This window comes from Cololabis saira, chromosome 19, assembly GCF_033807715.1.
Source record: "Cololabis saira isolate AMF1-May2022 chromosome 19, fColSai1.1, whole genome shotgun sequence".
NCBI lineage: Eukaryota > Metazoa > Chordata > Actinopteri > Beloniformes > Belonidae > Cololabis > Cololabis saira.
Genome location: NC_084605.1, coordinates 237,182 through 264,446, shown reverse-complemented (window position 1 = coordinate 264,446; position 27,265 = coordinate 237,182). Strand labels below are relative to the sequence as shown.

Here is a 27,265-nt window from a genome sequence, read left to right as displayed (position 1 = left end):
TACATATACATACATATACATACATATATATACATATATACATATAAATACATATACATACATATACATACATACATATACATATATACATATATATACATATACATACATATACATACATACATATACATATATACATATATATATACATATACATACATATACATACATATATATACATATATACATATACATATAAATACATATACATATATATATATATATATATATATATATATATATATATATATATATATATATATATATATATATATACATATACATACAGTATACATATACATATATGTATGGTGTTGTTCTCCTTTTATTTTCAGATCCTTCATCTTACTGTTTCTTAATCCAACGTGTGTTTTTTCCAGTGAAAACTTCCTGGAACTGTGTATTTTTAATCCAACGTGTGTTTTTTACAGTGAAAACTTCCTGGAACTGTGTATTTTTAATCTAACGTGTGTTTTTTTTACATTGAAAACTTCCTAGAACTGTGTATTTTTAATCCAACGTGTGTTTTCTACAGTGAAAACTTCCTAGAACTGTGTATTTTTAATCTAACGTGTGTTTTTTACAGTGAAAACTTCCTGGAACTGTGTATTTTTAATCTAACGTGTGTTTTTTACAGTGAAAACTTCCTGGAACTGTGTATTATTAATCCAACGTGTGTTTTTTACAGTGAAAACTTCCTGGAACTGTGTATTTTTAATCCAACGTGTGTTTTCTACAGTGAAAACTTCCTAGAACTGTGTATTTTTAATCTAACGTGTGTTTTTTACAGTGAAAACTTCCTGGAACTGTGTATTTTTAATCTAACGTGTGTTTTTTACAGTGAAAACTTCCTGGAACTGTGTATTATTAATCCAACGTGTGTTTTTTACAGTGAAAACTTCCTGGAACTGTGTATTATTAATCTAACGTGTGTTTTTTTACAGTGAAAACTTCCTGGAACTGTGTATTATGCCCAAAGACGAGGACGTGTTGCAGTTGGTAAGTGTGAGTATAAACTTCTTCTACTTTCTCCTCCTTCCTCCCCTTTTCCCCCCGTTATTTAGACTAAATAAAAAAAATAAATAAAAGCTACTTTGAATGTTACGTCTGCATGTAGAAGAACATTTTACACTTTGTTCAAATATAAGACATTAAGAGAAAAACTGCACTGGCTCTGAAATGTATGAAAACATTTCATGTTTTTTTGTTTCGCTCATCAACTTAATTTCATTCGTTAATATCCATCTAATATAAGATTTTAACACATTCCAAACACAGTTTGGTTGACATCATTTAGTGCGACAAAGTGCTATTTCAAACACTTGATTTTGATGACGATTTGGTCCAAAAGCAGCTTCTAGGAAAAGAGATAAAAAGTTTCTAAATAACCTCCTGGAACGTGTTAATCCCGTCTAGACTTTCTGACCTTCGGTTCTCAGAAACTTGTTGAAAGAGATGAAATGTTGAACATTGATACGGTGGAGTCCCACAAGGCTCAATACAAGGAACTCTTCTCTTTTTATTTTGCTGCTCTCTTGGCTTCGTTTGGTGTCAATTTATACGAAAAGTCAGTTTATATGCAGATATACTGTTATGTATATAACATAATAAAAGTACGACCTGATTATTAGACGACCTGATTATTAGACAACCTGATTATGATGACCTGATTATAAGACGACCCTCTTTTTCAAGACTCAAGTTTGAAAAAATAATTCCAGTACATCTGAAACAAATGATTATAACAATCTATTGGAGAGAAAAAGCCTGTTATTTTGCCTCATTAAACCATCATGTTGAAGTTTGCATCATAACTTTAACCTGCCGATCTTCACACACTTTTCTACACATTGGAGAAACTACGTTTCTACATTTTCTCTTATCTCTCCTCTCATTTTCTTCTCTTCTTACCACTAGTTTTATTTTTATTCTTGGTGATGGGGGTTGTCTTTGCATTCGCTTTAAAGATCTCTGTCTCCATCTAGTGGTGAGATGGTGTAACGTCTAGACCTGAATGGAAGACCACGCCCACTTTTTCAGTCAAAAAACGCAATGCAAAAACAACCTGATCTCACAAAAATCCGTGAAATGCCCACGACCTCTCACCACTATTTTCCGTGGTACCAACACAGAAAGTGGTATAATTCCGTGTGAGCACCACGGATATTGTACCATGCAAAGTCAATGGGATCCGTGGTCATGATATAAACACGGATTATGACATTATCATTATTTATATATTATTCTTTGTTATAGTGGCTAAATTATGTGTTTTTGTCGCATAAGGTACTGTTTGTTACTGTCAGTTTGTAAAAACATGTTTTTAACGCTGTTTTAGCAGTGTTTTATTGAGGTTTTAATGGGAGCACCACGGATATAGTACTATGCGAAGTCAATGGGATCTGTCACCCGATTTGACTGCTGTCATACCATTGAATGAAGGACAAAACGATAACATTCATCCCATAGATATGGGCCAGTAGGGATCCCATTGACTTTGCATAGTATTATATCTGTGGTGCTCCGATTAAAACCTCATTAAAACACTGCTAAAACAGCGTTAAAAAAATGCTTTTACAAACTGACAGTAACAAACAGTACCTTACGCGACAAAAACGCATAATTTAGCCACTATAACAAAGAATAATATATAAATAATAATAATGTCATAATCCGTGTATATATCGCGACCACGGATCCCATTGACTTTGCATGGTACAATATCCGTGGTGCTCACACGGAATTATACCATTTTCCGTGTTGGTACCACGGAAAATAGTGGTGAGAGGTCGTGGGCATTTCACGGATTTTTGTGAGATCAGGTTGTGCAAAAAACACTGTCTTATATTCAGGCCGATACGGTAGATGAGTTATTGGTGCATGTTGCTCCTCCTCTGTTCTCCTGTACCAGGTCTCACCTGTCTCACCTGTCTCCCCTGTCTCATTTAAAAATGTTATTTAAAACTGGTTTAAACCGGTTTAAACAAGCTATAAATCAGTTTAAAACAGCTTCAAACCAGTTTAAACCGGTTTAAACCAGTTTTAAACAACATTTTTAAATGATTTAACTCTTTACTAGTTAACCTGACTTTTCTGAATTTATCTATGCAAAAAGAAAGTAATTCCCCCACAAGAGAGGAATGAGGTTCTGGTCCCGACCGGACTTTAACACGATTCCTGTCCCCCCCCCAGGTATTCTCCCAGGACGCCTACCTGCGCGGCAACGAGCCGTTCTCAGGTGAGGCCGGGCACCTGCCGGCCCCCCCGGCCCTGTGCTGCGTCCCCGCCGGGCCCCGGCCCCCCCTGGACAACTGGGCTAGCCGTCCTAGCGGCGCCGCCCCCCTGGACAACCGCCCCCCGCCCTCCGGCTGGCCCGGGGGCCCCGACGACCCGCCCCCCTCCGCCCCGCCGGGCCGGCGCCGCGGCCGGTCCTCGTCCGCCATCAACGCCCTGGACTTCCACTTCGCTAACCACAACGCCGCCATCTCCTCGGCGACGCTGCCGCCGCCGCGGCGGGGCGGCCTGCGCTCGGCCAGCTGCCAGCAGGCGCTGGCGGACTGGTACTACAGCCAGGCCGAGGCCGGGCCCCCGGGGCCCCCCCAGGACCGGCTAGCGGAGCTAGCGCTGGGCCTCGGCCGCCGCGTGGCCTCGTCTGCAGAGCAGCGGCGGAGGGAAGCGCTGCTGCGACACCACCAGGCAGCCGCCGCGGCGGCGGCACACGACTCGTACTGGGGGGCCGAGCCGGCCCCGGGTCCAGACCCGGGGACCAGGACCTGCTCCGAGGGCCTGCTAGCCGCCTACGCCGAGTACGAGCACAACTACGGGCGGTCGGTGGAGGCGCTGGCCAAGGCGTCGGCCCTGGTGGCCCCGCACCGCCCGCAGGGGCCACATATGGACCAGAACCCCCAGACCGGCCCCCCCGGGCCCCAGACCGGCCCCCAGACCGGCCGGCAGGTGGCGGAGCCCCAGACCCGGCGGGGGAAGGACCCGGAGCTGCCGGGGTACCAGGGCTTCTCCCGCAAGGCCGGGCCGCTCCTGCAGCAGGCCAGCTCCTTCCGGGAACCCGGCTACAGCGGCCCCCAGCTGGACTGGGCCGACGGGGCGGGGGGGGTCCTGGGACCAGGGGACCGGGACCAGGACCAGGACCCGGCCCCGGGCCCCCCCGGGGCCTCGGAGGTCGTCCTGAGGCAGAAACCCCCCGCGGGCCGGCGGACCCCCGTGCAGGCGCTCCGGCACTCCCACTACGCCACGCCGGGGGGGTCCCCGCCCTCGTCGGGGGCCCCCTCGCCGGTCCCTGGACCAGGACCAGGACCCGTCCGCCGGGCTAACGGCAGCCTAGCGCAGCACGCCTTGGACTCGCTGTCCTCCATCCCCTTCATAGGTCAGTTAAACAAGCTATAAACCAGTTTCAACCAGTTTAAAAAAGCTTTAAACCGGTTTAAACCAGTTGAAAACAGCTTTAAACCAGTTTAAACTAGCTTTAAACCGGTTTAAACCAGTTGAAAACAGCTTTAAACCAGTTTAAAACAGCTTTAAACCAGTTTAAACCTGATCGCCCCAGTACTATTGGAGTCTTTTAACTGGACGCTTGAAAAAGCTATAACTCCCCCCTCCTGGAAGGATGCGTTGATATCGGTTATCCCTAAAGAAGGGAAAAATAAAGAGTACTGTGAGTCATATCGCCCAATATCAGTTTTGAACGTGGATTATAAAATATTTACATCTATCATTACAAAACGACTGGAACACTACCTGCCTGACTTGATACATGAAGATCAGACAGGCTTTATAAAAGGACAACAAATGCAGGACAATATCAGACGAACCCTCCATATTACAGAACATATAAATAAACACAATATAAGCGCTGCTCTGATCAGCTTCGATGCGGAAAAAGCTTTTGATAGGGTCACCTGGGCCTTCTTGTATAAAGTATTAGAGAGAATGGGATTCAATGACAAATTCATTAAATGCATAAAGGCATTGTATACTGACCCATCAGCTAGAATTAGGATAAATGGACATCTGACGGACGCCTTTAAATTGTACAGAGGGACTCGCCAAGGTTGTTGTGCTAGCCCCGCCCTCTTTGCGATTTTCTTAGAGCCGCTCGCTCAAATAATAAGACAAGATGAAGAATTGACGGGAATCACGATGGCAAAAGAAGAACACAGGATAGGCTTGTTTGCTTGTTTGACTATGGAAGAATACGGATTGATGTCAGGCTACAAATTGAATATATCGAAAACTCAGGTATTGACATTTAATTATAAACCAAGTAATGAAATCAAGAAGCAATATAACTTAAATTGGAACACTAAGTCAATAAAATATCTAGGAGTTAAAATAACCAAGGAATTTGACAAAATTTACGAGCTAAACTATAATCATATAAATGATAAAATACAAAGGGATGTAGCAAAGTGGTCAAAATTAGTATTAGACTTCAGTTCACAAATTGATGTGATCAAGATGAATCTCTTGCCTAGGTTGCTATATCTCTTCCTATCACTCCCAGTTAAAATACCAGATTCACAATTTTAGTTTAACCCAGTTGAAACCGGTTTAAACCAGTTAAAAACATTTTTAAACCAGTTTAAACCGGTTTTAAACAACGATGTGAAACCATTCGTCTCTACCACTGTTTCATGTTGTGTGTTTTTAAAGTGGTGTTGTGTTTGGAATCAGATGGAGGTTCAGGTCTGGAAACAGCTCGACTCTGGAGGCAGAAACGTCTCAGGTCCGACTTTGGTCCGTCATCGGTCACATGGCCCAGTTCAGCAGGTCCGGGCTCAAACCGGGAACCATTGAGCTGCATCACCTAGTTTACATCTGTGACTGAGTCCTGGACCGTTTGTTGCTGCTTTAACAGATGAAGCATTAGCATTAGCATCATCACAGCGTTGTTGCCATGGCAACCGATGATTGATGCAGGAGCGGTGGGTTCAGGGGTGGTGGGTTCAGGGGTGGTGGGTTCAGGGGCGGTGGATTTCCTGCGTGACTCCTGGTCCAGGTAGGACCAGTGGTGTGACGATAGATCCAGGTGAAGCAGCGGCTACTAGTACAGCTAATAGCATAGCTAATAGATGGTGTTCCTGAGAGGGGAGGGTTAGTGGGGGCAGAGTCACCTTGTTTACATTCCACCAGGGAGATTGTGACTGGACTAACCTGCCAGGCTGCTCTGTCAAGGCCAGATTATAGAATCAACAATTATATTGAAAACAGACAGACTCAGTAATTACCGTCTGCCTTCAGTCTCTGGTTCATCAATGGCGACTCCAATCAGATGAATTTGTGATCAATTCCCGCCAAGCCGAGCTTCCAACTTCTCCAGGGTCTTCTCCATCTTACCAATGAGCTCAAAGACGCCGCCAGCCTGCGATTCTGTTCAAGAATCACATCCAGCTTACGGCTTTGCTCCCCCAGCGTTAAAGTCTGAGTGTTGATCACCTTGCTTGATCCTTCAGCCACGTCCAGCAGCTCTGAAAGAGCCAGAACAGCTGTCGACGACTTACGCGTTTGTCGGTAGACCAGGAATCCCCCTCCTCCGATCAGGAGAAATCCTGCTATCATAAATCCAATTATGAAGCATCTTCAACGTCCTCGACAGACAGAATCACCAAACACAACGGTTTCCAATGTTTCCAGGAATCCATTGTGTATCCAGTAAAAAACCTCCCATCGGAGCAGGAGGGCTCCCTTACCCCCTGACTTCTGATTGTGCTGAGAGACCAGTTAATCAATTCCATGATTGTAGAGTTTGGGAGGAGTGAAAAGGAGAGACTCTGAAGACGAGACAAACAAAAGCAGCAGCAGGGCAGATAGATAAGGGAGAGGAGCAGAAAAGCGTCCGCCTTCGCCGAGAGCTGGAAGAAGAACCGGACTGAGGGTTCCTGCCTCCAGTCCAGCTGCTCCAGACCGGTTTAGTCCAGAACCTCCATCTGAGTAACTGATCCTGTCTTGTTTTGTCCACCTAAACCTCCCGACCCAGACGACCCCGGCAGCCCTGGTTCTGACGGTTCTGATGGTTCTGATGGTTCTGACGGTTCTGACGGCCCCGGTTCTGACGGGTCCCGGGTCCAGACCTCCGTCCTTGTGTCCCCCTCCGTGTCCGTGTCCCCGTTTGTCCGACTTCGTTCCCAGGACTGCAGTGAGTCCAACTAACCCCCAGAACCAGAACCTAACCAGAACCTAACCCCCCCTTAACCATCCAGAGGCTTCACAAGGGTCCTGGTCCAGGTCCTGGTCCTCACCCTCTCTCCCCCCCAGGCAGCATCAAGGGCCGGCGGTCCTCCTACCTAGACCTGGACCCTAGACCTGGGTCTAGGGTCCTGGTCCAGGTCCAGGTCCCGGGTCAGTACTGATGCTCTTGTCCCCCCAGGCAGCATCAAGTCCCGGCGGTCCTCCTACCTGCTGGCCGTCACCACCGAGAGGTCCAAGTCCTGCGACGAAGGACTGAACACCTTCAGGGACGAGGGACGGGTCTTCTCGTGAGTCCAGTTCTTACTCCCCCCCTACTGTTGCTATGGTTACCTGAACACCACCAGACGGTGTTGGTGGTGTTAAAAAGCAGCTTTTGAACCGGTTTAAACCGGGTTTAACCTGTTTTGATCCAGTTTAAACCAGTTCTTAACCAGTTTAAACCTGTGTAAATGGGTTTAAACCCATTTAGACCGGTTCAAATCACTTTTTAACCAGTTTAAACCGGTTTAAACCAGTTTTTATCCAGTTTAAACTAGTTCTTAACCAGTTTAAACCAGTTTTTTAACCGATTTAAACTGGTTTAAACCAGTTTAAACCAGTTTTTAAACCGGTTTAAACCGGTTTAAACCAGTTTTGATCCAGTTTAAACTAGTTCTTAACCAGTTTAAACCAGTTGAAACCTGTGTAAACTGGTTTAAACCCGTTTGGACCAGTTTAAACCAGTTTTTAACCGGTTTAAACCAGTTTTAAACCAGTTTAAACCAGTGTAAACCAGTTTGCACTGGTTTAAACCAGTTTTTAACCGATTTAAACTGGTTTAAACCAGTCTTGCTCCAGTTTAAACCAGTTCTTAACCAGTTTAAACCAGTTGAAACCTGTGTAAACTGGTTTAAACCAGTTTTTAACCGATTTAAACTGGTTTAAACCAGTTTTTAACCGATTTAAACTGGTTTAAACCAGTTTTGCTCCAGTTTAAACCAGTTCTTAACCAATATAAACCAGGGTAAAGGGGTTTAAACCCATTTAGACTGGTTCAAACCAGATTTTAAACGTTTTAAACTGGTTGCTATGGTGACCTGAATCTACTAACGTTGATCCTTCTGCTCCACAGGAAACTACCGAAGAGGGTGAAGAGCTTTTTCACTGATGGGGTGAGTTAGACCTGAGTTAGACCCGGTCCCTGACCCGGTCCAGGACTAGTCCAGACCCGGTCCAGACCCGGTCCAGACCCGGTCCCTGACCCCCCCTGACCCCCTGGTCTCTGTTTCAGTCCCTGGAGAGTCTGCGGGCCCAGGAGGAGGCCCGGGTCCAGGAGGAGAACCGGTCCAAGCGCCGCTCCACCTCCGATCTGGGATCCATCAGTTTCAGCGACGTGAGGAAGGAAGGGTGGCTGCACCTGAAGCAGATCCTGACGGAGAAGGGCAAGGTGGGACCAGTGGGGGCCGGTATAATAATAATAACTAGACAATTTCCTCGCAGAAATTTCGAGAGTGCCACGGCGGGCTGCTGCACATTTGTGTACATTTTACAAGCAATAAAGGTGAAGGACTCAATACCGAGTCCAATGACACCACCCATGACTCTCTATGTCAAACCATTCAAAAGTTATTACAGAAAATAGGTAATAGGCTAACAGAACCACTAACGGAAGAGCTAACGGGACCACTAACGGAACCGCTAACGGAATCGCTAAGCAGCAGATTCTGTCAATCTTATTTTTATTCAGATATTCCTTAAAATGTGTTAGTAACGGCAGTTTGAAAACAAAGTGAGATTTTTTTGAAGAAAACTTTTTTTTACATTGCAGTCAATGGAGACCGTGGCAGGAATTGGCGTGTCTGTTGCCCCCCCCCCCCCCCCCGTTAAAATTTTGTACACACCACGCCTGTCAAAGTCACATTATTTGAATCTCAACATCTATGTCTACATTCTGACCAAAAATTATCTTTCTAGCTTTTACGGTTTGGCCGTGAGCTCGTGTTACAAATAAAAATTATGTTCATTTTTTGAATGTTTCCTCACTCTAAACAATTAGAACCTCCCTCTAGATTTGACAAAAAAGTGATTTCCAGTCCTCGCTTTAGCGCTCATATCTTGAAAAGTGTACATTTTAGGAAAAAACTGTTTCAGTTGTGGAGAGAGAAGAGAAGTTTTCCTCCGTTTTGAAGTTTGAATGACATTTCTACGTGCAAGTATGAGAAAGATACGTGACTCAGAAAAAAGGTGAATTTTGTCTTTTTTTCTCCCATCCGCTTTGAATGGCGCCATAGAAATACATGGGGAAATGAGTTCCCCATTAGTTTGGAAATTTGCAAATGTTTTTGCACTTCGTGCAAAAACTATTTGTGCCATCGCTCTGAAAATCCACATTTTTCGAGTAACGGTGTGCGAGTGGTGAGGCCCCAAAGTTCTCCCAATGCATTCCGGATGGGTTTTAGTGCGCACGTTTATGCACGTTACGCAAAAACGTGCATGCCAATTGCTTATAAAAGTCATAGCACACGATTCCCGATTAAGTCGCACGTTTCTACGTTTTTACTTTTCGCGTTTTCTCAAAGCTGTAGGAGGAGTAGCGAACCGAAATCTGTCCGGAAAATGAATAAGTTGAAAAATAATAATAAACCCGCAGAATAACATTAGTGCCTCTGGCTTTGCCAGAGGCATTCCTCCTCCTTGCTATTCCATAGCTTTGGAGGAGTCGTGCCTCTGGCTGGAAGCCGTGGCACTAATAATATTAATATAATATATAGACATGAGGAAGGAAGGATGGCTGCACCTGAAGCAGATCCTGACGGAGAAGGGCAAGGTGGGGCCTGGGGGGGAACGGTGGGGCCGAGGGGGCCCGGGGACCCGGTTTAAACCAGTTTTTAACCAGTTAAACCAGTTTAAACCAGTGTAAACCAGTTTTTAACCGATTTAAACCAGTCTTGATCCAGTTTAAACCAGTCCTTAACCAGTTTAAACCAGTGTAAACCAGTTTAAACGGGTTTAAACCTGTTTAGACCAGTTTAAACCCGTTTTAACCAGTTTAAACTAGTTTAAACCAATATAAACCAGTTTTTAACCGATTTAAACCGGATTAAACCAGTTTTTAACCAGTTAAAAAAAGAAAAAACAAAAAAAGGAGAAGACTAAAACTAATAAAACCTAAACCCTGACCTGGATCTGGTGCGCTCCTCCGTTGCAGAAAGTGGGCGGCGGCATGCGTCCCTGGAAGCGCTGCTACTCGGTGCTGCGCTCCCATTCGCTGTTCCTGTACAAGGACAAGCGTGAGGCGGCGCTGGCGGGGGCTGGCACGGGGCCGGGGCCCGCCCCGGGGGCGGGGCTCCAGGACGACGCCCCGCCCATCAGCCTGCGCGGCTGCCTGGTGGACATCGCCTACAGCGGCACGCGCAGGAAACACGCGCTGCGGCTAACCACGCAGGACTTCTGCGAGTACCTGCTGCAGGCCGAGGACCGCGACGACATGCTGGCCTGGATCCGGGTGGTCCGGGAGACCGGCAAGACCGACACCGAGGTGAGAACCAGGACCGGCACCGAGATCCAGCACCCAGGTCTGGGTCCGGTAGCTAGGTTACCCTTTAGCTACGTTACCTGTTAGCTAGTTTACCTGTTACCTGGGCAGGTGTAGCCACCGCTAACCGCTAACCTCCTCTCCCTGCAGGAGATGGGATTCTCCAGGCAGGCGCTGATCAACAAGAAGCTGAACGACTACAGGAAACACAGGTGAGATCAATCAATCAATCTTTCCGTCTGTCCGTCTGTCCGTCTATCTCTCTTTAGCGACTTTATTTCATAGATTCAGTGAAAGACAGACTCGTAGGAAGTGGAGGGAAACATATGTTGCGACTGGAATCGAACCTGCGTCACTGTTCAGGGGAAGGTTTTCATGAGTCGCTGCTCAACCGTTGAGCTAAACGCTATCTCTCGTGATGGAAAATGGCAAAAATGCAATACATCCACCAGGCTGTGGTATACGCTCATTATATCACAGCTGTGGTATAATGAGCGTATTCAGGTCCTGGAGGTCCTGCAGGTCCTGGGGGTCCTCCAGGTCCCCCAGTTTCCTAACCCTGTCTTGTTCTCCAGTCTAACAGGTTCCAAGCCGGACTCGTCCCCCAAAGTCCACCGTATGGTGCCCCCCTTCCTGCTGGCCAAGACCGACAACACCTGCCAGACCCGGGGGTCCAGATCCGGTGAGTACCTGTTCCTGTCAGGGTGGGGGGTAGAGACCAGGTCCAGGTCCAGGTCCTGGTCCAGAGTTAGAGACCTGGTCCTGGTCCATGTCCAGGTCCTGGTCCAGAGTTAGAGACCTGGTCCAGGTCCAGGTCCTGGTCCTGGTCCTGGTCCAGAGTTAGAGACCTGGTCCTGGTCCTGGTCCAGGTCCTGGTCCAGGTCCAGGTCCTGGTCCTGGTCCTGGACCTGGTCCAGGTCCAGGTCCAGGACCAGGACCTGGACCTGGTCCAGGTCCAGGTCCTGGTCCAGAGTTAGAGACCTGGACCAGGTCCAGGTCCAGGTCCAGGTCCTGGTCCTGGTCCTGGACCTGGACCAGGTCTCTACCCCCACCCTGGACCAGGACCTGGGCCAGGACCTGGTCCAGGTCCTGGTCCAGGTCTAACCCGTCCCCGTGTCTCGGTCTCCTAGACGACATCAGGGCCCTCTGGGGGATCAACCTCATGAAGACCAGGACCAGGAAAAACCAGGACTCGGGTCCCAAGGCCTTCGGGGTCCGACTGGAGGACTGTCAGCCTGCTGTCAATCACAAGGTGAGCTGTCAATCACAAGGTGAGATGTCAATCACAAGGTGAGATGTCAATCACTAGGTGAGCTGTCAATCATAAGCTGTCAATCACTAGGTGAGCTGTCAATCACAAGGTGAGCTGTCAATCACAAGGTGAGCTGTCAATCACAGGGTGAGCTGTCAATCACAATGTGAGCTGTCAATCACTAGGTGAGCTGTCAATCACTAGGTGAGCTGTCAATCACAAGGTGAGCTGTCAATCACAAGGTGAGCTGTCAATCACAGGGTGAGCTGTCAATCACAGGGTGAGCTGTCAATCACAAGGTGAGCTGTCAGTCACAGGGTGAGCTGTCAATCACAAGGTGAGCTGTCAATCACAGGGTGAGCTGTCAATCACAAGGTGAGCTGTCAATCGCAAGGTGAGCTGTCAGTCACAGGGTGAGCTGTCAATCACAGGGTGAGCTGTCAATCACAAGGTGAGCTGTCAATCACAGGGTGAGCTGTCAATCACAAGGTGAGCTGTCAATCACAATGTGAGCTGTCAATCACAAGGTGAGCTGTCAATCACAGGGTGAGCTGTCAATCACAAGGTGAGCTGTCAATCACAGGGTGAGCTGTCAATCACAGGGTGAGCTGTCAATCACAAGGTGAGCTGTCAATCACAGGGTGAGCTGTCAATCACAGGGTGAGCTGTCAATCACAAGCTGTCAATCACAAGGTGAGCTCAAGGGGGGGACCAGGACCAGCCCTGGGGGACTCCTGTGTTGAGATTCAGACAGGAAGTTGAATATCCAGACAGGAAGTTGAATATCCAGACAGGAAGTTGAGTGACTGACCTGGTTCGGGTTCTGAGGTTCTGGTCCTGGTCCTGGTTCTGGTCCTGGTTCTGACCTGGTCCTGGTTCTGGTTCTGGTTCCAGATGGTCCCCCTGGTGGTGGAGATGTGCTGCCGGGTGGTGGAGGACCTGGGTCTGGACTACACCGGGGTCTACAGGGTTCCCGGTAACAACGCCATGGTGTCCAACCTGCAGGACCACCTGGACCGGGGACTGGATCTGAGCCAGGCTGAGGAGGTCTGGACCCCCCTATACCCCCTTAATACCCCCCCCCCCCTATCCCCCCCAGGAGGTCTGGACCCAAGATACCCCCTATACCTACCCCCCTAACCCCAACCTGCAGGACCACCTGGACCGGGGACTGGACCTGAGCCAGGCTGAGAAGGTCTGTCCTAATACCCCCTAGACCCCCTTAATGCCCCCCTAGTCCCCCCCCCCCTATCCCCCCCAGGAGGTCTGTCCTAATACCCCCCTAGACCCCCTTAATACCCCCTTAATGCCCCCCTAGCCCCCCCCTATCCCCCCCAGGAGGTCTGTCCTAATACCCCCCTAGACCCCCTTAATACCCCCTTAATGCCCCCCTAGCCCCCCCCCCTATCCCCCCCAGGAGGTCTGTCCTAATACCCCCCTAGACCCCCTTAATACCCCCTTAATGCCCCCCTAGCCCCCCCCCCTATCCCCCCCAGGAGGTCTGTCCTAATACCCCCCTAGACCCCCTTAATACCCCCTTAATGCCCCCCTAGCCCCCCCCCCTATCCCCCCCAGGAGGTCTGGACCCCAGATACCCCCCTAACAACCCTAACCCCAACCTGCAGGAGCACCTGGACCGGGGACTGGATCTGAGCCAGGCTGAGGAGGTCTGGACCCCCCCCTGATACCCCTAACCCCCCTATCCCCCCCTATCCCCCCCAGGAGGTCTGGACCCCAGAACCCCCTTAATACCCCCCTATCCCCCCCAGGAGGTCTGGACCCCAGATACCCCCTTAATACCCCCCTAACCCCCCCAGGAGGTCTGGACCCCCCTATACCCCCCTAACCCCCTCAGGAGGTCTGGACCCCACATACCCCCCTATACCCCCCTAACCCCCCCAGGAGGTCTGGACCCCAGATACCCCCCTAATACCCCCCTAACCCCCTAATACCCCCCCTATCCCCCCCAGGAGGTCTGGACCCCCCTATACCCCCCTAACCCCCTTAATACCCCCCTATCCCCCCCAGGAGGTCTGGACCCCAGATACCCCCTTAATACCCCCCTAACCCCCCCAGGAGGTCTGGACCCCCCTATACCCCCCTAACCCCCTTAATACCCCCCTATCCCCCCCAGGAGGTCTGGACCCCAGATACCCCCTTAATACCCCCCTAACCCCCCCAGGAGGTCTGGACCCCCCTATACCCCCCTAACCCCCTTAATACCCCCCTATCCCCCCCAGGAGGTCTGGACCCCAGATACCCCCTTAATACCCCCCTAACCCCCCCAGGAGGTCTGGACCCCCCTATACCCCCCTAACCCCCTTAATACCCCCCTATCCCCCCCAGGAGGTCTGGACCCCAGATACCCCCTTAATACCCCCCTAACCCCCCCAGGAGGTCTGGACCCCCCTATACCCCCCTAACCCCCTTAATACCCCCCTATCCCCCCCAGGAGGTCTGGACCCCAGATACCCCCTTAATACCCCCCTATCCCCCCTTAACACCCCCCTAACCCCCTAATACCCCCCTAACCCCCCCAGGAGGTCTGGACCCTAGATACCCCCTTAATACCCCCTATCCCCCCCAGGAGGTCTGGACCCCAGATACCCCCTATACCTGCCCCCCTAACCCTAACCCTAACCCCAACCTGCAGGACAACCTGGACCGGGGACTGGATCTGAGCCAGGCTGAAGAGGTCTGGACCCCCCCCTGAAAACCTCTAACCCCCCCTATACCCCCCCATGAACTCTGACCTCTCTGATTGATTGATTGATTGATTGATGGATTGATGTATTGATGTATTGATTGATAACTGTGGTATAATAATAATATACTACGGACAGGGGAATATGCTCATTATACCAGTTATATCTAACTAACCCCCATGACCTCTGACCTCTGATTGATTGATTGATTGATTGATTGATGTATTAATTGGTGTATTGATTGATGTATTGATTGGTGTATTGATTGATGTATTGATTGATGTATTGATGGATGTATTGATTGATGTATTGATTGATGTATTGATTGGTGTATTGATTGATTGATTCTCCAGCGCTGGCAGGACCTGAACGTGATCAGCAGTCTCCTCAAGTCTTTCTTCAGGAAGCTGCCGGAGCCGCTCTTCACCGACGGTAGGTATTGATCACAGTATTGATCACATGATGCTCTTCACCGACGGTAGGTGGAGTATTGATCACATTATTGATCACAGTATTGATCACAGTATTGATCACATGATCACATGATGATCTTTACCGACGGTAGGTATTGATCACATTATTGATCACATTATTGATCACATGATCACATGATCACATGATGATCTTCACCGACGGTAGGTATTGATCACATTATTGATCACATGATCACATGATCACATGGTGCTCTTCACCGACGGTAGGTGGAGTATTGATCACATTATTGATCACATTATTGATCACATTATTGATCACATGATGCTCTTCACCGACGGTAGGTGGAATATTGATCACATTATTGATCACATTATTGATCACATTATTGATCACATGATCACATGATCACATGATGATCTTCACCGACGGTAGGTGGGGGGGTATTGATCACATGACCACATGATCACATGATGGTGGAGGGGGAATATTGATCACATGATGGTGGGGGGGATATTGATCACATGGTCACATGATCATGATCTGATAGATAGATGGACGGACAGACAGACAGATTTCTCACGTTTCTCCTCCTCCACAGAAAAGTACAACGACTTCATCAATGCCAACCGGATAGAAGATTCTGAGGATCGACTGAAGACCATGAAGAAGCTGGTGAGGAACTTACTATACTTACTAACTATAGGAACTCTCCAACTCTCCAACTCGTCTCACTTGTCCTCCTCCTCCTCCTCCTCCTCGTCCTCCTCCTCCTCCTCCTCCTCTTCCTCTTCCTCCCCGTCCTCCTGGTCCTCCTCCTCTCTGGTTCTCAGTCCAGTTATCTGGTTCTCTGGTTCTCAGTCCAGTTTTCTGGTTCTCAGTCCAGTTCTCTGGTTCTCAGTCCAGTTCTCTGGTTCTCCGGTTCTCAGTCCAGTTCTCTGGTTCTCAGTCCAGTTCTCTGGTTCTCTGGTTCTCAGTCCAGTTCTCTGGTTCTCTGGTTCTCAGTCCGGTTCTCTGGTTCTTGTCCCCCCAGCTCCAGGACCTGCCGGACCACTACTACCACACCCTCCGGTTCCTGGTGACCCACCTGAAGAAGGTGGCGGACCACTCCGAGAAGAACAAGGTACCTCTAAGTTCTGGTTACCGTGGTGACCAGACCCGTTCTGGTTACCGTGACGACCCCAACCCGTTCTGGTTACCGTGGTGGTGACCCCATCCCGTTCTGGTTACCGTGGCGACCCCAACCCGTTCTGCGTTTGTTTTGCGTGCCTTTTTTCGTGCGTTTTTGCAGGCATGCATTTGTTTTGCGTGCGTTTTTGCGTGCGTTTTGCGTGTGTCCGTGCTTTTTTTCGTGCCTTTTTTCGTGCGTTTTTGCGTGCATGCGTTCGTTTTGCGTGGCTTTTTACTTGCGTTTGTGCGTCTTTTCGTGCGGGCGTTTATTTTTGCGTGCGTGCATGCGTTTTTTTGTGCTTTTTTCATGCGTTTGTGCGTGCATGCGTTCGTTTTGCGTGCGTTGGTGCGTTTTTTTGTGTTTTGTGCGTTTTTGCGTGCCTGCGTGCGTTTTTTCATGCGGCCGTGCGGGAGTTTATTTTTGCGTGCGTGCGTGCCTTTTTTCGTGCCTTTTTTCGTGCGTTTTTGCGTGCATGCATTCGTTTTGCGTGGCTTTTTACTTGCGTTTGTGCGTTTTTTCGTGCGGGCGTGCGGGAGTTTATTTTTGCGTGCGTGCGTGCCTTTTTTCGTGCGATTTTGCGTGCATGCATTCGTTTTGCGTGCGTTCGTGCGTTTTTGTGTGCGTTTTTGCGTGCGTTTTGCGTGCGTTTTTTCGTGCGTTTTTTCGTGCGTTTTTGCGTGCATGCATTCGTTTTGCGTGCGTTCGTGCGTTTTTTTGTGTGTTTTTGCGTGCGTGCGTGCGTTTTTTCGTGCGGTCGTGCAAGCGTTTATTTGTGCGTGCGTGCCTTTTTTTGTGCCTTTTTTCGTGCGTTTTTGCGTGCATGCATTCGTTTTGCGTGTGTTCGTGCGTTTTTGCGTGCGTTTTGCGTGCGTCCGTGCGTTTTTTCGTGCTTTTTTTGTGCGTTTTTGCGTGCATGCGTTCGTTTTGCGTGCGTTTTTTCGTGCGTTCAAGCGTTTTTGCGTGCGTTTTTCCGTGCGGGCGTGCGGACGGGTGTTTATTTTTGCGTGCGTGCGTTCTTTCGTGCGGGCGGGCGTGCAGGCGTTTATTTTTGCGTGCGTTCGTGCGTTTTGCGTGGCTTTTTTCGTGCGTTTGTGCGTTTTTTCGTGCGGGCGGGCGTTTATTTTTGCGTGCGTGCGTTTTTTCGTGCTTTTTTCATGCGTTCGTGCGTGCATACGTTTGTTTTGCGTGCGTTCGTGCGTTTTTTTGTGTGCTTGTGCGTTTTTGCGTTCGTGCGTGCATACGTTCGTTTTGCGTGCGTTTTTTCGTGCGTTCAAGCGTTTTTGCGTGCGTTTTTCCGTGCGGGCGTGCGGACGGGTGTTTATTTTTGCGTGCGTGCGTTCTTTCGTGCGGGCGGGCGTGCAGGCGTTTATTTTTGCGTGCGTTCGTGCGTTTTGCGTGGCTTTTTTCGTGCGTTTGTGCGTTTTTTCGTGCGGGCGGGCGTTTATTTTTGCGTGCGTGCGTTTTTTCGTGCTTTTTTCATGCGTTCGTGCGTGCATACGTTTGTTTTGCGTGCGTTCGTGCGTTTTTTTGTGTGCTTGTGCGTTTTTGCGTGCGTGCGTGCGTTTTTTCGTGCGGGCGTGCAGGAGTTTATTTTTGCGTGCGTGGGTTTTTTCGTGCGGGCGGTCGTGCGGGCGTTTATTTTTGCGTGTGTGCGTGCGTTTTTTCATGCGTTTTTGCGTGCGTTTTTTCGTGCCTTTTTTCGTGCATGCATTCGTTTTGCGTGCGTCCGTGCGTTTTTTCGTGCTTTTTTTCGTGCGTTTTTGCGTGCATGCGTTCGTTTTGCGTGCGTTTTTCGTGCGTTCGAGCGTTTTTGCGTGCGTTTTTTCGTGCAGGCGTGCGGACGGGCGTTTATTTTTGTGCATTTTTTCGTGCGGGCGGGCGTGCAGGCGTTTATTTTTGCGTGCGTTCGTGCGTTTTTTCGTGCTTTTTTCATGCGTTTGTGCGTTTTTGCGTGCAAACGTATGTTTTTGCGTGCATGCGTTCGTTTTGCGTGCGTTCATGCGTTTTTTTGTGCGTTCGTGCGTTTTTTCGTGCGGGCGTTTATTTTTGCGTGCGTGCGTGCATTTTTTCGTGCGGGCGGTCGTGCGGGCGTTTATTTTTGCGTGCGTGCGTTTCCAGTTTTTTCCCAAAATTTCACCTTTTTCATCAAAATTTCAACTTTTTTCTCAAATTTTCAACTTTTTTCTCTAAATTTCAAGTCAAGTGAAAATGTATTTATTACTCGGAGAAGAACAAGGTACCTCTAAGTTCTGGTTACCGTGGTTACCCCAACCTGTTCTGGTTACCGTGGTGCCTTATGTTCCTGGCAGAGCTCTCTGCTCTCAGAGTGCAGGTTTACTGCAGAACCAGAACCCGTTAGCTTAGCGGTAGCAGCTCGGTGGTTCTCAGATCTGACCAGGAACTTCTCCCCCCAGATGGAGCCCAGGAACCTGGCCCTGGTCTTCGGTCCCACCCTGGTCAGAACCTCGGAGGACAACATGACCGACATGGTGACGCACATGCCGGACCGCTACAAGATCGTGGAGACGCTGATCCTGCACGTAAGAAGAACTCTGGTTCCTCTGGTTCCTCTGGTTCCCCCGAGGACTGTTACGAAGCTCCACCACTAACCTCCACCTCCGTGTCTCTGCTCCAACAGTGCGACTGGTTCTTCAGTGACGGACAACTGGACAACAAGCAGAAGGTAAGAAACCTCCGTCAGAAGTGGAGAAACCTCCGTCAGAGATGGAGAAACCTCCGTCAGAGGTGATAAACCTCCGTCAGAGGTGATTAAACCTCCCTGAACCGTTTTTCCTCCTCTGCAGGCGCTGGAGCAGAAACACGACGTCCTGCCGGTTCCAAACATCGACCACCTCCTGTCCAACATCGGCCGGCCCGGCATGCCGGGGGAGACCTCAGGTGGGAAAACCTTTTCGAGAAAAAAGTCAAAATGTTGAGAAAAAAGTCAAAATTTTGAGAAAAAAGTCAAAATTTCGAGAACAAAGTCAAAATTTTGAGAAAAAAGTCAAAATTTCGAGAACAAAGTCAAAATTTAGAGAAAAAAGTCTAAATGTCGAGAAAAAAATCGAAGTTTTGAGAAAAAAGTCAAAATTTCGAGAAAAAAGTCAAAAACTTCGAGAAAAAAGTCAAAATTTTGAGAACAAAGTCAAAATTTCGAGAAAAAAGTCGAAATGTTGAGAAAAAAGTCAAAATTTCTAGAAAAAAGTCGAAATGTTGAGAAAAAAGTCAAAATTTCTAGAAAAAAGTCGAAATGTGGAGAAAAAAGTCAAAATTGCCTCTGGTCCTCTGACCAATCCGTTTCATTCGGACTGCAAAAAACAGATTGGTCAGAGTTTTTACAGGATTAAAGCTGTCAGAGAGGTCGGATGTTTTTCATTATTCACTGGCTACTCTCAGGATGGACGGAACATTTCACCCAGTAGAACAATAAATGTTTTTGAATATGATCACAGACTATACCTTTAACCCGTCTTTAACCGCCTTTAACCGTCTTTAACCCGTCTTTAACCGTCTTTAACCGTCTTTAATCGTCTTTAACCGTCTTTAACCGTCTTTAACCGCCTTTAACCGTCTTTAACCGTCTTTAACCGTCTTTAACCGTCTTTAACCCGTCTTTAACCGTCTTTAACCCATCTTTAACCGCCTTTAACCGTCTTTAACCGTCTTTAACCGTCTTTAACCGTCTTTAACCGTCTTTAACCCGTCTTTAACCGTCTTTAACCGTCTTTAACCGTCTTTAACCGTCTTTAACCGTCTTTAACCGTCTTTAACCGTCTTTAACCGCCTTTAACCATCTTTAACCGTCTTTAATCGTCTTTAACCGTCTTTAATCGTCTTTAACCGTCTTTAACCGTCTTTAACCGCCTTTAACCGTCTTTAACCGTCTTTAACCGTCTTTAACCGTCTTTAACCCGTCTTTAACCGTCTTTAACCCATCTTTAACCGCCTTTAACCGTCTTTAACCGTCTTTAACCGTCTTTAACCGTCTTTAACCGTCTTTAACCCGTCTTTAACCGTCTTTAACCGTCTTTAACCGCCTTTAACCGTCTTTAACCGCCTTTAACCCGTCTTTAACCGCCTTTAACCCGTCTTTAACCATCTTTAACCCATCTTTAACCGCCTTTAACCGTCTTTAACCGTCTTTAACCAGTCTTTAACCCGTCTTTAACCGCCTTTAACCGTCTTTAACCGCCTTTAACCGTCTTCTTCTTTTCCTGCTCCTTCCAGCCCAGTCGCTGGACCGGCCTCTTCGGTAGGAACTTCTTCTTCTTCTGTGTTTGTGTTTACCTGTTTCACCGTCCGTGTTGGTTCCCACCATCACTGCTCTGAAGCTGAAGCTAATAATCCTCACCGTTCCAGTGTTGGTAGATTTGTCCTCTATGTTCCCGTGTTGCTAGATTTATATTCATAAATATATTAAAGTTGAATATAAAGTTGGGTATTGTGGACATTTTGGTACCAGGTACATGTCTGTATCCAATACAGTTCTTGAGATACAGCATATAGAAACTTGTATAAACCTGGAAAAGTGAGGATTTTATAAGATTGATTGTTGTTATAGTACTAGTACAACAGATTAGTGGAACAATACTTCACATTGGTAAAGAAGCATGACATTTGGCACAGATATTCTCTAAGGGCTATTCTTTTGGAAAAAGGTGCGGCCTTTGTTTCAACCCTCAACCTGGACCAGTGCGCTGCTTTGTCTGCCTTAGTTAAATCTGCGGATTATTTGGATTAGTGTTTGGATTATTTTGGAGTCCTTGTGCAAACTATCAGGTTATGAGAGTAACATTTTCATAAATCCATACTCTCGTAACAACAATCAATCTTACAAAATTCTCACTTTTCCGTGTATATACAAGTTTCTATATGCTGTATCTCAAGAACTGTATTGGATACAGACCTGTACTTGGTACCAAAATGTCCACAATACCCAACTTTATATTCAACTTTAATTTATTTATGGGGCTTAAAACCAAGGCATTTCGAGTTATAAAGGGAAAAGCACATTTTTGGGTGGACATCTTAGATTTTGAGCGTCCGCGCCTTTTTCCTAAAGAGTTAGACGTCGGAGAGAATCTGTGCCAAATGTTCTGCTTCTTTACCAAAGTGAAGTATTGTTTCACTTATCTGCTGTACTTTACCGTACCGACTGGTACCGACCGGTACCGACCGGTACCGACCGGTACCGACCGGTTCTGCTCAGTGGAAGCCGGTTCCCTCCCAACGTGACGACCTTCTCCCTTCGTTAAGGAGACTGGTCTCTAACTTCGTTAAGGAGACTCGTCTCTAACCTTCGTTAAGGAGACTGGTCTCTAACCTTCGTTAAGGAGACTCGTCTCTAACCTTCGTTAAGGAGACTGGTCTCTAACCTTCGTTAAGGAGACTCGTCTCTAACCTTCGTTAAGGAGACTGGTCTCTAACCTTCTTCTTCTTCTGTTTCAGATTCCACCACCAGCGGTTCAGTTAAATCCAAGGTAGGAACCAGTTCAACCTCCATTTCTGACCTCAGACCAGTCCACGACCCAGAAATTTGACCCAGAACTCTGACCTTTGACCCAGAACTTACCGGTTTCTCCGTGTCCAGGTTTCTTCCGGTTCCAGGAAAGACCTGACGGCCCGAGACTTCCTGCCCCGGTCCCTTTTCTCTGCCGTGACCCGCAAACGCAAGAAACCCCTGGTGGGCCCGGCGGCCGGCGGCGCCGACGGGGACTCGGACCACGAGCCCGTCAAGACCTCCAACCTCGGAGGAGAAGAAGAAGAAGGAGAAGGAGGAGAAAGAGAAGAAGACGGAGACCAAGGGGGGAAGGAGGAGCCGATACCGGGAGAAGGAACCTTTCCTAAACCAGGAGAACCGGGGCACCACCCGGGGAACGACCCGGGGAACGACCCGCGGAGGGGAACCGAACCGCCGGCTACCACGCCGGCCCGGCCACTCCGTCCCAACAGTTTCTACTCCAGACCAGCGCCGGCCTCAGACCCCCCGTCCCACCAGAACCAGACCAGAACCAGAACCAGACCCCCCGTTCCCTTCTGGATCTCCCCCAGCCGGCCGCCCAACCTGTACCAGGCCCTGGGGACCCGGAACTGGACCCAGAACTGGACCCAGACCCCGGTCCGCTACCGCAGGACCAGGGCCGGGAGGACCCGGGCCACGTCCATGAACCTGGACCTGGACCTGGACCTGGACCAGGACCCGGGACGGTGGGAGACGGACCAGGTGGAGGTCGTCAGGGTCCCGGTCCCGGGTCGGCCCGGAGGAGTTCCTCAGGGATCCGCTCTGGGGCCCGGGTCCCCTGGACCTGGACCTGGACCTGGATCTGGATCTGGATCTGGATCCGCCCCCGTCGTCCTCAGGAGATCCAACCAGGACCCGCGGGACAAGACCAGAGCCTGGAGACGGCACACCGTGGTGGTCTGAGGTCCCAGGGGGGTCCAGGTCCCAGGGGGGTCCAGGTCCCAGGGGGGTCCAGGTCCCAGGGGGGTCCAGGTCCCAGGGGGGTCCAGGTCCCAGGGGGGGTCCAGGTCCCAGGGGGGTCCAGGTCCCAGGGGGGGTCTGGTCTGGGTTCTAGTCCCCCGTTGGGGGGGTCGTCTACACCACCACCTAGGGCTGGGCGATTTTGGACAAAAATAAAATCCCGATTTTTTTTCTCTGAAAACCCGATTTTCGATTTCGATTTTTTTGGTAAAACCACAAAAGACAATGGAATAAATTGTTTCAAATATTTTATCTTTATTTTTAAAGAAAAATATCAAACAAATGTCCCTATTGGGAATGAAGTGCAATTGAAAGATCCTGTAAATCCTCCTTGAGTTTAGTAAAGTGACAACATTTACCATTTTCTTGACCAAACAGAGACGACTAGACGAGCTCTGTCTGTAACGCAGCTGCAAAAAAGGAACATCCATTTTCAGATGTTCCTTTTTTTAACATCGTCTTGATTAATAAATCCGATTTAGATTTAAAGTCGATTAATCGCACAGCCCTACATCCACCGGTCGTCTAACTCACTAACGTTCGCTCGGAGATCCTTGTTCCCCCAACTCTCCGGCTTTTTAACTAAAGGTGATCCTTAATGTTCCTGGTTCAAAGAAAGTCTTGGACTGGGAGGATCCTGGTGGACCATGATGGTTTTACCACCCCCAGGTGGTCCCCCGTCCCCCCAGGTGGTCCCCCGACCCCCCAGGGGGTCCCCCGTCCCCCCAGGGGGTCCCCAGACCCCAAACCGTCTTCACTAACCAGGTTTACAAGTGTCTTGTCTGCGGTTGAACAGCAGGACAGACCTGTTCCAGTTTTACCTCCTTTACCAAAGCTCTTCCAAAGCTCCTGAGGATCTACGGACCTCTGGGACTCGCCGCCCTCGGTGCACAAAGGTGTAACCTCAAAGGAAAGGTGCATCTCAAAGGTGCATCTCAAAGGTGCATCTCAAAGGTTCATCTCAAAGGTGCATCTCAAAGGTGCATCTCAAAGGTGCATCTCAAAGGTGAATCTCAAAGGTGTAACCTCAAAGGTGAATCTCAAAGGTGCACCTTAAGGTGCAACCGGGGCAGAAACATATGCAAACCCTAAGTGTTCAACACCAGCCAGTTTCCCCAAGCCAATAACTAAACAAGTGTGTGTTTTGTGTGCGTGTCGGTTGTGAAGTAAGTGCAGCGTTCTGGGAATCTTTTAATGTTGGAAACCTTCCAGGTGAATTTAAACGGGGAATATTTGGGAACTGACGGGAACGGACAGGAACTTTAACTGCAGGTTCCAACCAGGAACTTTGATTTGCTCGGGGGGGAGAACTTTGATTAAAACGGACAGATTTACCCTGCCCCCCCTCACTCCCACACTGCAGGAGCCGGTGTTTTGCCTTCAGAGATGAGAGATTAGTCTATAATAAAGTCAAATATCATTTTTAAATCTAGTCATGACCAAACAAAAGTTTCATAATCTTGTTTGTGGAAGTAAATTAGCCACAAAAGTCCAAACCATTCCCATTTATTCCCATTTATTCCTGTGTAAAGTTCCATCTGACCAAACCGTCGTCTCAGGTTCCGCTTTCCACCAAACCGGTTCCTGAGTTTCTGTTTCCACTGACAAAGAACTGGTTCCTGGGCCAGAAGAACCGGTTCCAAGGCAGAAGAACCGGTTCCAAGGCAGAAGAACCAGTTCCTGGGCCAGAAGAACCGGTTCCAAGGCAGAAGAACCGGTTCCAAGGCAGAAGAACCGGTTCCTGGACCAGAAGAACCGGTTCCTGGACCAGAACAACCGGTTCCAAGGCAGAATAACCGGTTCCAAGGTAGAAGAACCGGAACAAGTTAGCACCAACTGACGTGGCTCCTCTGACACCGTGTCCTAACTGCAGCGTCAGCGATAAAATCAATTCCACTTCTTTATTTTCTATTGGACTGTCCAAACTGGACGCAGCGCAACACGCCGTTTTGAGCTGAACATTGCGTGAGTTTTTTTCGTGCGTGTGTGTTTTTTTCGTGCGTGCGTGCGTTTTTTCGTGTGTGCGTGAGTTTTTTTGTGCGTGCGTGAGTTTTTTTGTGCGTGCGTGCGTTTTTTCGTCCGTGCGTTTTTGCGTGCGTTTTTGCGTGCGTGCATGCGTTTTTGCGTGCGTGCGTGCGTGCGTGCGTGCGTGCTTGCGTCTTTGCGTGCGTGCTTGCGTGCTTGCGTTTTTACGTGTGTGCGTGCATTTTCTCGCGCATGCGTTTTTTTGTACGTGCGTTCTTTCATGCGTTTTCGACATTTCGACTTTTTTCTCAAAATTTCAACTTTTTTCTCAAAATTTCAAAATTTCAACTTTTTTCTCAAAATTTCAACTTTTTCATCAAAATCTTCGCTGTGCAGCGTTTCGAGCTGAACATTTGTCGGACGTCCTGCTTCTTTTTTCTTCCTGTCGCTGGCGTTGAAAGCCAGTTTTAGCTGTCAATCAAAATAATGTGGGGGCCATATTAAGCGTCCGATGTCGCGCAGTCCGACGATAGTCGACGCTCACATGCAGTTAGAACCCGATCTGTGGAAAAACAAACCGGTTCCAGGTGGTTCCCAGTTGAAGTAGTGAACCAGAACCAGACCTGGACCTGGTTTGATGTAAACGGGTACCGGTCCCGGTAAGTTCCTGGTTCCAGAACTGTAACAGGATCCTGGTGTTCGTGGCAGCTAATGTTGTTTATGCCAAATTCGAAGCCCCGCCTCCTCCGTGACGTCACGGCGAAGCCCCGCCTCCTCCGTGACGTCACTGGTAGAACTTTAGTTTTCTAAAACCCGGAACCGGGAACTGGATTAGGAACCGGAACCGGGACCAGGAACCGGACCAGGAACCGGATCCTGCATGAACTTCCTCGTGGACCAACTTTTGTAACTTTGTTGTGTTTTATTGTATAAATGAACCTTGTTAAAATTAACCTGTGTACATAAATATACATAATATATTAAATTATTTGTTTTGGAAAGTTGTTGTGGTTCTTGCTTCTTGCCACGGTATAATATTTTTTTTTATTATTTCTTTTTTTATTAACATACAGAACAGACAACAACAAAAGTTACAAAGACATGTATCTAGGTGTGTGTAAATAATATAATTAAAATAAATAAAGAATATTAAATATTGAAAAATAAATAGATAATTATCATATAGAGTGTGTAGAAAACGTTTTTCCTATAAGTACCGTATATTAGTATATAAGGCGCACTGCCGGTTTTTGAGGAAAATTAAAGGCTTTCAGAAATAGAAATAAATGACGCCCGATTTCAGCAGCGCAGGAGCCAAAAAAAGAGACATCCCCAAAACTTCTAAACTGCATAGAAATTTGTTTATTTTATATGAAAAAACAAAATGCTTTGGTTTAAAGTTTAAAGTGCTTTAATAGCTTTGAACTTGCATGACTGTACAGACAGAAAACCATGCTAGCAGCTGAACTAGCCTGCTATGCTACGTATGTCCCTATCAGCCCAGATGTATAATATAGATACAGGTGAAGAATATGGTGTAAAAGTGAATTTATTTCAATAATTCAACTAGAATATGGTGTAAAAGTGAATTTATTTCAATAATTCAACTAGAATATGGTGTAAAAGTGAATTTATTTCAATAATTCAACTAGAATATGGTGTAAAAGTTAACTTATTTCAATAATTCAACTAGAATATGGTGTAAAAGTTAATTTATTTCAATAATTCAACTAGAATATGTTGTAAAAGTTAACTTATTTCAATAATTCAACTAGAATATGGTGTAAAAGTTAATTTATTTCAATAATTCAACTAGAATATGGTGTAAAAGTTAATTTATTTCAATAATTCAACTAGAATATGTTGTAAAAGTTAACTTATTTCAATAATTCAACTAGAATATGGTGTAAAAGTTAATTTATTTCAATAATTCAACTAGAATATGGTGTAAAGGGTTAATTTATTTCAATAATTCAACTAGAATATGGTGTAAAAGTTAATTTATTTCAATAATTCAACTAGAATATGGTGTAAAGGGTTAATTTATTTCAATAATTCAACTAGAATATGTTGTAAAAGTTAATTTATTTCAATAATTCAACTCAACCTGATCTCACAAAAATCCGTGAAATGCCCACGACCTCTCACCACTATTTTCCGTGGTACCAACACGGAAAGTGGTATAATTCCGTGTGAGCACCTCGGATATTGTACCATGCAAAGTCAAGGGGATCTGTGGTCGTGATATATACACGGATTATGACATTATTATTATTTATATATTATTATTTGTTATAGTGGCTAAATTATGCGTTTTTGTCGCGCAAGGTAATGTTTTTTACTGTCAACTTGTAAAAGTATGTTTTTAACGCTGTTTTAAGAAGAGACAGGCGATATTTAAAGTTTCTCCCATTTCGTCAACCACAGGGGATTCCCTGGGCGTCCCCTCTACGTCATAGAGTGACGAGGAGGGATCCTGATCACGTGACGGATGCCCCCGAATTAAGTTTTATGGCTAATAATTCAGTCTGAATACTAGTTG

At 47.4% G+C, this 27,265-nt stretch overlaps 2 protein-coding genes and 1 long non-coding RNA gene across 9 annotated transcripts in view; 2 read left to right on the top strand and 1 right to left on the bottom strand.

The window, feature by feature from the left end:
• LOC133419826 (rho GTPase-activating protein 23-like) overlaps nt 1-22,780 on the top strand; it is a 74,101-nt gene extending 51,321 nt beyond the window's left edge. For 2 of the 7 annotated variants that reach the window (XM_061709268.1, XM_061709267.1), the window contains exons 17-35: nt 945-999; nt 3,193-4,381; nt 6,992-7,150; nt 7,382-7,490; nt 8,315-8,354; nt 8,474-8,629; nt 10,391-10,720; nt 10,868-10,929; nt 11,293-11,399; nt 11,848-11,969; nt 12,864-13,016; nt 15,028-15,106; nt 15,708-15,781; nt 16,140-16,229; nt 18,692-18,817; nt 18,916-18,960; nt 19,082-19,175; nt 21,726-21,757; nt 21,868-22,780. In XM_061709268.1, the coding sequence (XP_061565252.1) occupies nt 945-999; nt 3,193-4,381; nt 6,992-7,150; nt 7,382-7,490; nt 8,315-8,354; nt 8,474-8,629; nt 10,391-10,720; nt 10,868-10,929; nt 11,293-11,399; nt 11,848-11,969; nt 12,864-13,016; nt 15,028-15,106; nt 15,708-15,781; nt 16,140-16,229; nt 18,692-18,817; nt 18,916-18,960; nt 19,082-19,175; nt 21,726-21,757; nt 21,868-22,701 (3,856 nt within the window). In that variant the 3' untranslated portion in view covers nt 22,702-22,780. Of the gene's footprint in view, nt 1-944; nt 1,006-3,192; nt 4,382-6,991; nt 7,151-7,381; nt 7,491-8,314; nt 8,355-8,473; nt 8,630-10,390; nt 10,721-10,867; nt 10,930-11,292; nt 11,400-11,847; nt 11,970-12,863; nt 13,017-15,027; nt 15,107-15,707; nt 15,782-16,139; nt 16,230-18,691; nt 18,818-18,915; nt 18,961-19,081; nt 19,176-20,504; nt 20,530-21,725; nt 21,758-21,867 lie in introns of all 7 variants that reach the window. The other 5 variants (XM_061709266.1, XM_061709265.1, XM_061709272.1 and 2 more) reach the window with 3 other exon arrangements.
• LOC133419832 (NACHT, LRR and PYD domains-containing protein 12-like) overlaps nt 1-27,265 on the bottom strand; it is a 211,603-nt gene that overhangs the window by 79,971 nt on the left and 104,367 nt on the right. The window lies entirely within an intron of this gene.
• Nucleotides 22,800-25,724, top strand: LOC133419854 (uncharacterized). Its single transcript, XR_009770559.1, has 2 exons — nt 22,800-23,447; nt 23,488-25,724. It is a non-coding gene; the product is annotated as an uncharacterized LOC133419854 (long non-coding RNA).